At 36.8% G+C, this 14,944-nt stretch overlaps 3 protein-coding genes across 4 annotated transcripts in view; 1 reads left to right on the plus strand and 2 right to left on the minus strand.

Annotated features, from left to right (window-relative positions):
• The window catches only part of LOC139969980 (uncharacterized), a 121,977-nt gene that overhangs the window by 87,857 nt on the left and 19,176 nt on the right, over positions 1 to 14,944 (minus strand). The gene's annotated exons all lie outside the window — the stretch shown is intronic.
• Positions 1 to 14,944, plus strand: part of LOC139969993 (uncharacterized) — a 345,154-nt gene that overhangs the window by 55,815 nt on the left and 274,395 nt on the right. The gene's annotated exons all lie outside the window — the stretch shown is intronic.
• Positions 4,715 to 13,211, minus strand: LOC139970289 (uncharacterized). The gene is made up of 8 exons (XM_071975969.1): positions 13,095 to 13,211; positions 12,411 to 12,483; positions 10,967 to 11,042; positions 10,239 to 10,417; positions 9,313 to 9,466; positions 8,600 to 8,674; positions 7,318 to 7,501; positions 4,715 to 6,147 (listed from the first exon to the last, which is right to left on the minus strand). Exons 2-7 carry the CDS (start codon positions 12,444 to 12,446, stop codon positions 7,320 to 7,322), a joined length of 702 nt encoding a protein of 233 aa, XP_071832070.1. The 5' UTR covers positions 12,447 to 12,483; positions 13,095 to 13,211; the 3' UTR covers positions 4,715 to 6,147; positions 7,318 to 7,319.

Here is a 14,944-nt window from a genome sequence, read left to right on the forward strand (position 1 = left end):
ATATATATATATATATATACACACATGTATATTCATATTGTTTTAGTTTGTATTTCTCCAACACCGTAAAACAAGGTGTATGAAGGGCAAATTCATTGCAGCTGAATTGTAAGGACATAAATATTTGGAAATCAGTTGTGCCACAGGTTTGACATTCCTTTCTTAATAGAAAACTACCATATATTGTTACTGCAATCAAGCTAAACCTATATATCAAACTTAACGGAAGCGGAGCCACAAGAACCTTTTACCAATTATATGTCAAACCGAAAGTTATGTCTGCTTAGGAGAAGTGCAATTGTGTTTGAAATTAACATGTTAGTTAACATACCTTAAGTTCCATGTTGTGCTTATTAAAAATAATGCTACCATTATTTTTGTTTAAGATAAATCGCCCAGGAAAGAACCTAGGCACGAAAACCAAACTACCAAAAAACTGATCCGCTATCAGCACAGTCCCCTTGCATCGGGACTTTGACTGTGTGATCATTGCCAGGTGTGCATCACCATTCCCCTCTAAAGGGAACATATACTACACATGATCTTAGCCGAGAGTGGCCGAGAAGCGATTTTATCATTATCTACCATTATCTTAGGCACTTATTTAAGAGAGTTATAAAACTTAAAGAATTCTACAGTCAATGAGGAATAGAAGGGCATCAAGTCTTACTCCCTGTGTCATATTACATGTTGAATAAAAGTAATACAATAAAGGATGACCTTGCTTTCAACACACGTATAAAGAGGGTTTTCTGCTGTATTGAGTTGTTGTCTCATCTCCTCTTCTTCTTTATCTTTTTTTTTTTTTTTTTTTTTTGGGGGGGGGGGTTGTATCACTTGAATGCAGACTGATTTTTAATGCACAAATGTGTTTATAGTGGTATATCACATTTTTGGTAGGGGAAGGAAAGCTTTCATAGTGCTTCTTTACATGTTTTCGTGTGAGCTTACATATTTCAATTCAATGCTATTTAAAAAAAATGCACGATTGGCTGAATGGAAAGAAATAGCCTGTGTGCAAAGTGACCACTGCATTGAACAGTGTGGTAAGGTGCTGATTGTGCCCAAGTCATGACAGCAATTTGAAGGTGGGGGAAGTGGTAAAATCACCTTCCACAATCCAATAGGTTCAGGTGGGGTCTCAACTACCACCCCAACTCCAAGTTTTGTTTTGGCAGACTTAACAACAAAACTGAACATTTCATTGCCCTTATTTTAATTGCCAGATTCTCTGATCCCACGAAGTCGCATGTAAGGTATTAATCACATCTCATTTTTTTCCGAGGAAGGGGCCTTCCCCCATCATAGACATCGCATGTTCAGTTACCTTAGGATGTAAGGGCGGGCCACTCACACGAATGAGAACGAGACCCCCCCTTTTCCCCCTCTATATCATGCTCCCACCACGTCTCGGCCCTATCCGGGTGCCCACCACTTCATACACACACACAATTCTGGTATCATAATTTTGTAATCAAAAGTATATCAAGAAAGAAATTTTTCAGAAGGCAGATCGAAACCATATATTTACTAGATACGCGTACTATTGAGGCCAACAAGTTATATTGGAGTGAAAATCCAGTGATAACCATTTTACGCGTAATCACCCAAAGTAATAGTCCGGCGAAGGTAAATTATTGTCACATGTAATCTTCGCAACACTAACAATTAAGCGAAAAGAACATCCCTTGCTTCCCCAGGTGGGTATATGCAGATTTGCAGATACCAAACATGTCAACCGCAAACCAATTATAAGAATTACCACTCACAAAGAAAAGTTATGGTCTTCTGTTTTATGGTCAAGTTGTGTTTGTTTGAACTCACTATTGTTTTCGGAGCCCCCACCCCCTCCTCCTCCCACGTACGTGTTCACCAGGCTGAGAGCTGGATTCATTTGAGACAATGCTACGTGGATGTTCAAAATTTTAATCCTAGCCAGCATCCGCGAACAATTCGGAAAGATCTGATGTGGTAGGCTTCTGTATCTCACTAAATCGCCAAGGGAGGGGGGGGGGATGGGGCTTCGTGGTGTCGGGGTATGGAACTTCATACTCTATTATAAACTCAGGTTGAAGGGTAGCGGTTGGAATATTTGGGGTAACAATTTACCCGATAACACACGACTGTGTGCGGTCCACAAGCAAAGAAAGAGTTTATGTTGCTTAATTGTTTCTGTTTCATGCATATATACACACGGCAAATGTTCAACGTTGATCTTATCCCGCTGTGAAAACGACCATCTGGGGCATCAACTTCACTGGATGTTAAAAGATGTCTATAGTGTATACATATTTATGTGAAATCAATTAACATTAATAAAACGTTGTAATCAAGGCACACTTCAATGGCGAATCGTATCATTGAGATGAACTGCTCGTCTGCTCGATACACAGAAACTTTGACTAATCCATCTAACGACCAACGTTGAACTAATATAGCTAAGGTTAAATGATCTTTGGTAAATACAAAGTCCTTAATGACATTATTTAGGCTATGCATATTTGAGGCAAAGACGCCAATGGTAAAAGCATATAGTGATGTTGCCGTTTAAAACATTTGGAATCGCTCAATGGTTCTGTTGACAATATCCGTCACTTCGTATCCGCGGATCGCCCATGCCAACCTAGTATAGGCCTACATCATATCTGTAATCGTGTCTCAAAGGAATAGGCAGCCATAAATATGTGTACATGCAAAATATTCATTAACTGCTAAAAATGTGAAGCTCTTCCATCATCTTCATTTTTCATTACATACTACGCGAGTGTCCTTAGTACTTGGTTTTACTTCAATTTACGACTTTTATATGGTTAACCGCAGAATTTGTCATGACATGGCAATAAACCAATTAAAATGTCTTCTAAAACTGTACTTGCATGAAAGTAAATGCAGTTTAGGTAATAATCAGATCCTACAGTTTATTATATTAGTTTCATATTGGAGAATCATAACACAGAGTCATTTTCATGGTTAACAACGTTTTAGGATTTGTTCACATAGAAAAATGCTTGCTTTGGGCATCCTTACTATAAGTGAACAGTGATTGCGCCACTTCAGTGTGCAGACATTTCATTGGGTATCATAGCGAGCGTCCAGATATATTGTGGCTACGGTGGAGAAAAATGGTCATCGTATAGAACATCTGGAAATGATTGAACTTCCGTTAGTCGCTTGAATATACAGCCGACTTCCAGCAGTTATTGCGACGTAAATTTCTATAACAAAGAGATGTAACAAGCATCATTGGTGTATTTGTCTTACATTCTTCTGGGCCGATCCATTATATGTGCTTTGTACAGTCGCGTAGGAAGGTACTTTTGAGTGGGGGGAGGGGGGGCTGAAGACTGATGGGAGGGGTCCAAGGATAGGGGGTGTCCCCCTCCCCTTTGGATTTTCTTTTGCATTTCCAGGTGGCCTCAGATGCAATTTGGTGCAATATAGCACACTTCAACACCCACTCCATTTTGTAAATAATTTTGCATTTTCACCTGGCCTTAGATGCAATTTGGTGCTCCAAATGAGATTTTTTTCTCATTTGGAAATGAAAAAGGAGTTTCCTGACTTGCGAAGCGGGGGGGGGGGGCGGAATGATACTTCACCATATATTTCACTGGGGGATGGGGCCCCCGGCCCCCCGGTTCCTACGTCCTTAGCTTTGTATGAGCCAGGGTGTGTGGGCCAACATATTTCCTTACATATTTTGGTGTTTAGTCTTGATAATTCGCATACACGTTTCATAATTAGGCATATCACATAGTGAACATATTTCTATGGTGGGAATTAGAAGCAAAAAACACCCAGTGGTATCGCTTTGGTAATCTTTTAATGTGGGGCAATTATTGGGATGAGTCTTTAAGCTTAGGTAGGCCTATGTGATGAGCGTCCAATAGGTCAGAGGTGTAAGGGGGAGTGTCCCTTCCCGTTTGAGAATTTTTTTTAAATAAGTGTGGGTGTTTACATGCAGTATCTTGCAATAACAAGTTTTCAATGCACAAACTTCATTTGCCGGAGAGGGTGCATTCAGTTTAAGGGAACAGCCCCGAACCCCCTCCTTCTTGATGCTAGTGAAAAATGTACGTATCGGGAATCCGTTTGTCATCTTTTGGTGGCAACTTCACAAATGCCCTGCCACATTATTTTTACACAACTAGTTGCGTTGCATTACAACTGATGTGGGAGGGGAGGGGTTGGCATGAAAAAGAATAAGTAACAGTTTGTGTACTGCAGTGCCAAAAAAAAACATCAGTGGAACATTCAATCCATGTAGAAATTCCTCTTCATTTTCAATATTTGAATTGGGGACTGGGCTGGAGAACGTGGCTAATGGTAACGATTTAGTAAGGATTTAAATGTCATAAGTTGATGTATAATATAAAACACCTGTTCTCATTAGCTAAATAGTGAGGTACTCAAAGGGGCTTGGGAAATCATTGCTTTCTAGCAATATGATAACTAAGTTTACATCACAACATTTTTGCATGCAACTCTCCCCTTTTTCTATTTGCCAAATCATTCCAATGTGTAGAATGTGCAGGGTTGATGAACTCGCTATAAGCATCAGTGTTGGGGCTATGTGTGGCTATAATCACTACCATAGCAACAACATGGAAAATGAACCTTATGATGTTGCACTAAAGGTTACAACATGACTGAAAACACAACAAAGTATGGAAAAATATACAGACACACTGATTGTTAATGTGTATTAAACACCACATACCTGTATTACTGATATTACTTCAAGATTTTTAGCATAAAATCTGATAACCATGTGTAGGTAGCACTGTTGGTTTGTAATAGTAAGTTTAAATATAATTTGTTTGAATACAAAAAGATATATTTCTTTATAACTCTGGACAGGATCTGATGGATGGCAAGAAGATAGATGTGATATGCAAAAATAGCTAAAAGAGCTGAAAATTTGGTTGGCAAGGTGATGGCATGTGAAAAAAAAGATAACATACTGGCAAATGAACCCCAGTTCCCAGTTCAATAGGGTACATACCTTCAAATTGATAATGATACACACACATAGGCCCTTACACAAATGAAAATGGTGAACCCCCCTCCAAAAAAAAACTCTGTTCATCCTTACAGTAGAAATAATGAAGTGGTTTAAAATTTAAAAACTGGTTTAAATCAGTGTTTTGTTTAAAGGCTACTTTAAGCGAAACTTTCCCTTTAATATGTTTTATAGAAGAAATCTAAGCATCCTGGTGGAACTTTCTTTCAATTCCAATGTATCATTTCTCAATTTCAGCATTTGTCTGATTTTAAACCAAAAGTGGATTTGAAGCAAACAAGTGTGATGTAATTGTTGCACTTTGACAAAAAGTACTGTGTTTATCTTTATTTACCACTTAGTACTTTGACCTTCAAATGGATTTAGTGTAGGTGAAACCATTTCATGTTGTGTATTTTAAAATATAAAGAAAAGTAGTAGATTAGAAAAATTGATTCAAATTTTAAAGAAAAAGTAAACATCATCTCCAACTGTGCAACAATGACATCTACCTGTTTGCTTCAAGGTCACTTTAAGTATGAAAAGTGCCAACTTTAATTTTCAGCATCTCATACAAAAAAAAATAGGACTAGAATGCAAATTTCCCAGAATGCACAGCTCATGATCTTTTTTAACCTGTCCAAAAATCTATTTGGCTTGGACTATCCTTTTTAAAGTATTTAAAGTCAAAATTTAAATAAATGATTGAAATCATTCTGATTTAGAGTAGCTGATTATGATCAAGGCATTAAAAGTAAGAGAAGCTAACAATGATGTGCAAAGTTGGACGGTCATCACATCTTACGAAGTGTAAAATCTCATACATAAAGTGAGTAGATAGTATACAGACACAAGCTACATTCTTAAGTTCAAGGTGGTAAAATAGACTGTCAGGCTGAACAAAGATTGACAGTGTTTAACATGTTATATACGAAAGACCTGATAACATGAAGTTAACATAAACTTTATTACTGAAAACATGAATGCTAATGTAGAATAAAATGCCTCTATTTATGCAGAATGGTGTGGCTAGTAAGAATATATTCTCCTAAATAGTATCAGAGAATTTGCATGTCTCATACAGCTGATGGAAACAAAGCTCCTGGAGACTCCATGAAAAGAAGGACTATGCAGCACGAACAGGTCTGTAAAGAAAGAGAGAAGGAGAGGACTGATCGCAGCAGCGTTGAAATGAATGCAAGCTAAGGTTTTATTATTAAATCCAGTGATTTCTATGATCATAGAATAATGCATAGTCAGACAAGGAATTTAAATAACAGACTAATAACCGAAAGATTATCATTTATCAGTTTTATGAAGAGCACTTCTACCCTCTGCTAACAATTATCAAAAAAAGTAGTCACTACTGAATTTTGTTATTTCCCTCTCCACGCAAGAAAAAGTTCTGGGGGGGGGGTTCTGATTGCTTTTCAAAAGAAACGGTATGTAAGAATAATATAAAAGATATTTGGCAGGATTTTATATTTGTACATGTGTGTGGAGTGAAATTTAGATGCATGAGGAAGGTGACATGTAAAAATGGAGAATTATAGATGCAGTTTAATTGAATCAAATGCAAGTTCAAGGAACGGAGAATGACTGATGCAAAACTTGTGCATTTACTGACTGCAGACATGTCTTCCCTTGACCTGCTTTAATTATGTTTTGAAATGTGAAGTATACCATGCTTTTCAATTTTTCAACTCATAGGAAATTGGAATGAAATAGATGGTACCATCCACTTGTGAAACATTTGTTGTGCATGTCACAAATACAGTCGCAGCATATGTGCAGACAGACTGCACATTAACAGACTAATATGTGAAAATGTATCAGTATTTACAGGCTTCTAAAACATTTTTACTGATATTTTGGGTGTGACATGCAGTACAAAATCTCCCATTTGCCACCACTCACCCATTAAAAATATACTATATACCATATACAATATATAGCAATGTATGTTATTTGATAGCCATTGTAGGGTGGAAAGAAAGCCAACATGGGGTTGCGGATAAGGAGAAAACAACAAATGAGATTTGGAGAATAGGCTGGTAAGATGTGAAAAGTATTCCTTGGTGGTATAATCATACAACAACTTCATTCATTCAACAGGTATTCACATATTAGTGAAAAGCAAATGTATTTTGATGAATGAAGCATTGATGAGGTGTAAATGGTGATTTTAATATTTTTAACTAAGAAAAGTAACTAAAATTTACCAAGCCTGCTTCTATGGTAAGCTGTATTTAGTTACTGTTCAATGGAGTATCCCCCCCCCCCCAAAAAAAAAAGTTTACATTACTATCACATACTTTTATTTGTTGGATATTACACATATCAAGTTGTCTTTAACTGCATGGATTGCCCTTCTCTGCTTGCCACCATATCTGGATGGCAGCCTAATGTTCATGCCATCAGGCATGCCCTCCATCTTTATTCCCAGAACTTCGACCTGAGAGTACGGCATTTTAGCATTTGGAATACCAACTGCCTCTGCTGTAAACAAGAGCAAAAAAACAAATTACACTGCAAAACAAAATAGCCACAATGATAAACATCTGCATTTGTTCAATTAAAACTTTAAACTATGTTTTCTTTTTACTGTACTGGCCAGTCAAAGCCTTCATTGCAGTAGTCTTTCTTCAACCAATGGTAATGGAAGAATTGTAGGTGTGATGGAATTGAGGGAAAACTAATAACAAGAAGGCAACATTTTTCACCAGGTTTTATTGGTTTTCATAGTTTGTTTAATATATTGTTAGACAAACTAAAAATGGAGATTGTATGGTTTGACCACATATCAATTGGTTTCACAATTTTAATACAACATTGCAGAGGTGCATTGTAAAATACTTGCCTTACTACTTTAAATGAGTTTTAGGAATTATTGTTGCTGAGGTTAAGAGATACTGATCCTCAATCATTCAACCAGTGGCAACAAACACTGGGCCTTGTACAAGTTGAACACTAACACACATGACCAGAGAGAATAGTACAAACAGTAAATTACAATGTCAGCTTCAAGCAATTTAGGAAAAGAAATTGCTATTGCATTACAGTGGAAAAGGGATTTTGCAGTTATACATATGATTACATATGACAATAGCATGCACTTTAATATGCACCCTACAAATGTCTTCCTACAAGGGTGAGATATTGAGTGGGAACTATAGTTTTGAAAAGTGCAAATAAAAGGAGTCCTATAATTAATAATGAGATTTCTAGTGGTTATCATTTTGGACACATGGTTTTCCAGTATTTGACCTCCGTGACATTAAATAACCACCGAATTGCATGAAAAACAAGTTTATTTTAACTCCATAAGGGCAACAAACATACCATGTATGAAATCTGCAAAGGTCGGAAATTTTTACCAATTATTATGTTTACAACAAAATGCACTGACATACAAACAAATGCACACACATGGATGTCATTGTAGCAACATAGATTCCTTTGCCTTCAGTAATGAATCAAAAAGCAATTTACAGTAACACCTGTTAACCAAAATGTGAGCACACAAAGCACCTCTAGCAAGGTAACATCAAAAAAGATAAGAAATATGCTCACTTATTTGTGTTAAATAGTACATACCATACTTTTCATTGAAGATGTCCTGAATATCCTTTGCAGTAACTTTTTTGTTTGTTCCTGTGTTGTTTGCTGTGACTGTTTAACAAAGCAAAACACACAAAAATGACTGTTCAATCACTTTATTGGTGTCAGAAATACCTGGTCTATTATTACCGATGCAGATCTACCTTGGCATAGATCTATAAACTAGTACGAGGTTTTGCTGAATGTTACATAAAAAAAGGCTATGGGGAAATTCCCACACAGGAGTCTGTTCTGCAAGGAGGAAAACGTCAATTCTCTTCTCACCTTTTACAACGCATTAATGTCTCAAACGTTTCAATAAATCCCACAGTATTTGCAGTAATTACCTCTTCTACTACAGATGCTGCTCAATTGAATTGAAATTACACCCTCACCACCATATCAGTTGTACATCATATACCAAAGGTAGACACAGCATGGATTGAAGATGATGACACCAATGATGAGCTGCCAGCTTGTACAATGTAACAAAATTTATATTATAAATGCAGCTGTGGTCAAATGGTCCTGCTCAATCTGGTTGTGGAGGATGACTATAACACCTTTCAAGGTCTTTACTTTGCAATCCTGTCTGTGATGACATGGTGTGAAAACACATACAGCTGTTCTTCATGTGACTCTTGTTGATGAAAAATTATGCTCAAAAAAATAAATTTCAAGCCATCCTTTAAGATTGTCAGAAAACTCACCCCTCAGATAAACACTAAACATTGATGAGGTTTCCTCTGCATATTCCTCCACAAAGGATACCCCTTCAGAGGAGCCAGTGTAGGAAAGCTCTTCCCCTGACTGATACACCATGTACCAGGCAAAGTCTGGGAGAAGAGCTTTCATTCTGTTGGTCTGAAATGAGTGAAAACAGTTTAACAGCAACTCCATTAAGCAATAAAGGAGGGTCAATATCATAATTTCATAGAGACAGTATTATATCAAAGTAACATGAACAAAAATCATGTTATTAAGTAGAAAAATGTACACTATACAAATATTCGTACTATTACTTTAGTATCCTACTCAGTTGTGCACTATGGTATGTTCATTTCCATATTATCGAATATCTCTGTTCCTCCAATTGGATGCATAGAGCTTCTCCCAGTTTCATATTAAAGCAAAAATGATATACATATGGGCATATGGGGGCAGGTTGGTCAGAAATGGGGCAGCCAGTTGTTGAAGCGTGTAGATCACTTAGTTGTAACTTCAGAAAAAAAATGTGAAAATTTGCTATGACAATGTAAGTTAACAACTTTGATTGTATGATATTATAATGGCAGAATGCTCTAAGTGGCTTTCCATATCAAACTAACACTTGGAAAATTTCATTCAATTGTCTGTTGTACTCTCTGGAATCTTGAGAAAAACATAAAGAAAACCTTGGAACTATAGATACATTATTTCATTCAAAGGAATCAAGAAGAAACAAGAAATAGTTCCAAGCATATCTGCTATAATGACATCACTTTTTTTGTGTTGACAGATACATGAGAAAATAATTCTAGTTTAGCAACCCCATATTTCGCAAACTGTACATTCAACTAGGATGTAGCCTCCCTGGGACACACCTTACTTGTAAGATTGACCAAGGGACCAACATATCCAATTAAAAGTTCCGTACCTCTGCAAGAATCCTTCTTTTGCTTCTCCTCCATTCCTTCAACCTATCATCCTCTGTCATGCTTGTCGGTTCATTCCCTGATGCTCTCCTCCTATACATTTCCTTCTCTTTCCCAGAAGTATTTGCCCATCTCACCGCAAATGACTTAAACTTTTCTTTGTTATTGAGATGTTTCAAATCTAGGTAAAAATTATTAAAACCGTCACATACAAATATGGAACCATTTCACTATGATGCACAATAAGGAAGAATATTCTTACTTTATAACAGCTTAACTAGTGACATTTTTAATTTTTTAATCTGTTTTTTTGCAGTATTTAACACTAAACAGAGACTACTTGAAGATCTATATAATTCTAAGAAATTAGTTGACAAATTCAAATGGGACCAGAAATGGAGAGTTTGCACTACTTAAAACTAATAAAAAAACTCCATCCTCCATCAATAATTTTGTGCCATGTGATGTTAATTCAACTTGGATGATGGTATTTCTCTATGTCAAATAGATATCATGTTCTTCTGCTCTTAAATGCTTTATAAACTGCAAAATAGAATGTAAAATTTGCTATGATCTGCCTCTGAAACCATAATATGATCTTCCTGAAACAGAATAAATAATGCATGGCAACATTTTGTTTCATTTACACTGCTGTAGTGACTATGCCATTTGTTAATTGTTTTAACATATGACATGATATATAAGAAACTACAAGAGAGAAAAGTATTACCTTTGGAAATATCTTGGCAAAATAAATTATATCCAGATGGACCGCTTTTGCTCACATGTGGAGGACAAGCAATTTGCTGTGAAAGGTAAATATTGTTAAAGATTGAGTCTGCAGTAGAAGGTAAATCAGAAGACATGTTGGATGACAAGAACAATATTGTGTCCAGCCGACTTCTACAGTGGTACTGACAGTTTGTCTAATGATAACAAACTGGATCCAACAAAAGAATCCAAATGACAGATTTGTAGTTTTACAATGGAATAAACATGGTAGATGCCTCCATGATCCCTTTGCCAAGAAAGTAGAGTGAATTGGGAAAACACCAGTAGGAACATAATTTTTGGCCACATTAGCTTCATCCATTGCCACCAAAGCAGTGTCCCTCCCAGGAATGCTTTATTCACAAGAACCTTGTTTAATTGAGGGATATGTTATTGAAAAGGACATAATATGGTTTAGTTACTGTAAGCCTTCCATCTCTTCAAAAAACCCTTTAAAAGATTCAATCCCTTGTTTGACAAATCTTTTGTTACTGTAACCTCCTTATCAAGTGTTTCTTTTCACACCTCAAAGAAATTTAAAAAATCACTTCAACCTTACAAAGCTTTAAACTAACTGTATAATTGCATGTGTTACAACTACATTAGAAATTAAAGAAACACAGCTGTTCAAAACCATACGTTGTGCAAGGATTAACTTTTGAATAAAGAATATGAAATAAACTGAAGTTTTGCAATTCCAGTGCAAATTACAGATCACTCTCATCATTTCTCACAATCTTGCAGTAATATTTATGGACAGAAATGGAAAACAATCACTTCCTCACAGTGAATATCACATCAAATCAAGCCCAAAATTGTATGTTGAATATGCAGATTAACCACTGTCAATGTAAGTTGATATCATGCTACCGGTCCGCCAGCTGTTACTTCATAGAAAAACGTAAAATGTCTTGGATATCGGGCCCAAGTCACTGAATTAGTGTGTTTTTGTAGTTGATAAATGATTTTGCTAATATATGATATTTGTCTGAAATTTCTCCAGCCGTACACTGTTGGTCCACTGTTGACATTCTGCTAAGAATTCTGCTAAGTTGGCGGACTACCAGCGTTTAACCGCCAGATGTCTACGCCTGCCGATTGCTAGAGTTATGCAGGCCTACTAATTGTTTTGTAGTAGCGACTCCTTAAGTTTGTATCAAACAACTCAGAGTATTGTTTCTGAATTCATTCGGTCGTGCCAACAATCAATTCTTTGGAACCCCAAAAATGCAAAGACTATTGCTTCTCTAATTATGGACTAAGATCTATCACATGTGATTATGGTGGTGCATTATTACAAACATTATTTTCACTGTATAGAACTCCAGTAAGAAGTTATATACCATACGATACGTAACAGTTGTAAAAGTTTGCAGCAAGCGATCCAAAAATTCTAGTTGTACCTTCATCTCAGAAGTAGCTGGATTCTCTGACATCATCAACTGATGGCTGGTAGTAGTACTGGATAAGATAAGTCTGTAATTGGAAATTGACAGCAGATACATGAATGAATGCATATATATAGAGTAAAGTTACCACTTCAAAATAGCCCTTTCTTTACATAATCTATTCCTTCAATCCTCTCCTCCATCAAAGGTATAATAACTGATAATTAGTGGTGATGGACTGATAAGTTAAGTTTTCCTTGGTGGTTAATATGGTTTCAAGTGGGTTTTGTAGTAAAGTAGCTCAGCATGCACAAGAAAGTGGAATAGCTACAGAAACAGTATGCTGTTAGTAATCGGATATGGTCAGGGTGGGCTGAAAGATACGATCAAACTTTGTAATATAAACACAAGCCCAATGGAATGCAGCAGAAGAATTTATATATAGGATTAGACCTATCAGTACACGCGTTCTGGCCTAATCACTGAAACCAACGACCACTACTGGCTAGGCCTACTGTATAGTAATGACGTTAGTTGTGTACTATTGTAATTAGTGTTGCATTGTATGGTCTTGGCTAGCCATTATACTTGAGACTGTATGTAGGAAATACCACTCCAAATCATTTGTCCATTCAAAAATTAATCGTTATTGATACAACTCATTCGACAGATTATGTTTAGAAAACAAGTTTATCCTACCCTTGTTGAACTGAAATCTTCTCGAAGTCAGGTAAGCCCCTTCTTTGCTGATGTTTTTTAAATCTTTTTAAAGTTTCGCGCGTTAGCTTTCGTCGTCGTATGAGTTTCTGCAGGATATGCGGCGTAAATTGAATGACCTGGTATGGGTATTATTGTACAGTTGTGCGGCCACCATGCACCTTCTGTGCATGCGCGTCACGTCTCTTGCCACTGCTCGTTCTGCTCGAACGAATGCTTTGATGCATGGCTTTTGCGTACCGTTTGCAGTGTTAACTACCGTTACCAAATTGTCCCAACTGGGTGCTTGCCTTGTACAAATCCTAGCCTATGCCTCTATACCATACCGTCACATTATCTCTCTGATCAATTATTACTGTTTAAGCTATTAACAACGGTTCTTCTCCATTAAAAAATCTATCTTCATAACAACAAGTCAATGGTAAGAAACAACTCCCACGAATTTACTACGTCTGCAACTCCACTAATATAGAACTAAACCATTCATTTCCAGTGATATAGACACTAGATGAATACCCGTGTGTGAAGTAAGATACTTTTTCTTCGTTTCTCTTTCGACATTCACGAATAAGTAACTGTAGTACACATGTTTCTTATGCGGTAATGGTTCGATATACAACTGTGAAAGCCGAATGCTTTCGTGTATACGAGATCATCAAGATATTTTTCGTTGAAAAAAAGTACATTTAGTGTATTTTTCCAAAGATAATGAAGTTTTATCTATGATGCAATGGGTCATATAAACTCTGAAGACGATGTAGAACATTACCACAATGCGTCTTCCCCGGTCCAAACAGTGCTTGACCATTCACATGACCACTACATCATCACTCCTTAAATTAATGTTTCGGCACAACGAAAAAGCTTTGTTTCCTAATCCATCAAGCACGTCTTGGAACACCTAGCCAATGGGTCATATGATCTCTAATGACAATGTAGAAGAGTACCATAATGCGCCTTGCCCGGTCCAAAGAGTGCTTGACCAATTAAATGACCACTTTATCATCACTTCTAAAATTAGTGTAACGGGACAACGAAAAAGCATTGGGCCATAATCCATCCAGCACGCCTTTGACCACCCAAACAATGGGTCATATGATCTCTAATGACAATGTAGAAGAGTACCATCATGCGTCTTGCCCGGTCCAAAGTTTGCTTGACCAATTAAACTGACCACTAAATCAGCATTTACTTTAAATGAATGTAACGGGACCTGAACAAAAAACCTTTAGGCCCCAATCACAACTATAGCACGCCTTGGACCACCGAACCATTAAGTCATACGAACTATAATGACAAAGTAGAAAAGTACCATTATGCGTCTTGCCCGGTCCAAAGAGTGCCCTAATTAAGACCAGCACGCCTTGAACCGCCTAACCAATGGTTCATATGAACTCTAATGACAATGTAGAAGAGTACCATAATGCGTCTTGCTTGACCAATTAAAATGACCATTAAATCATCACTTCGTAAATAAATGTAACTTCCTGAAAACCCACTAATGCCCTAATCAAAACCAACACGCCTTGGACCACCCAAACAATGGGTCATATGAACTCTAATGACAATGTAGAAGAATAACATCGTGCGTCTTGCCCAGTCCAAAGTGTGCTTGCTTCGTGTAACCCCCCCCCCCCCCCCCCTCCTTTCTTCTTCCCTTAACTTAGTACCATCCTCATCAAGAAAAAAATATTTTTTGAGATAAAATAGTTGAAATTTATATAAGAAAGAAATCTTGATTTCGAGATATGCAATGGCAATTATAGATATAAAACGCTAACATGTTAATATGATAAGTCGACCTTTTGATATAAACATTTCTAGTAAAAGGC

The sequence above is a fragment of the Apostichopus japonicus genome, chromosome 7 (assembly GCF_037975245.1).
Source record: "Apostichopus japonicus isolate 1M-3 chromosome 7, ASM3797524v1, whole genome shotgun sequence".
NCBI classification, from domain to species: Eukaryota; Metazoa; Echinodermata; class Holothuroidea; order Aspidochirotida; family Stichopodidae; genus Apostichopus; species Apostichopus japonicus.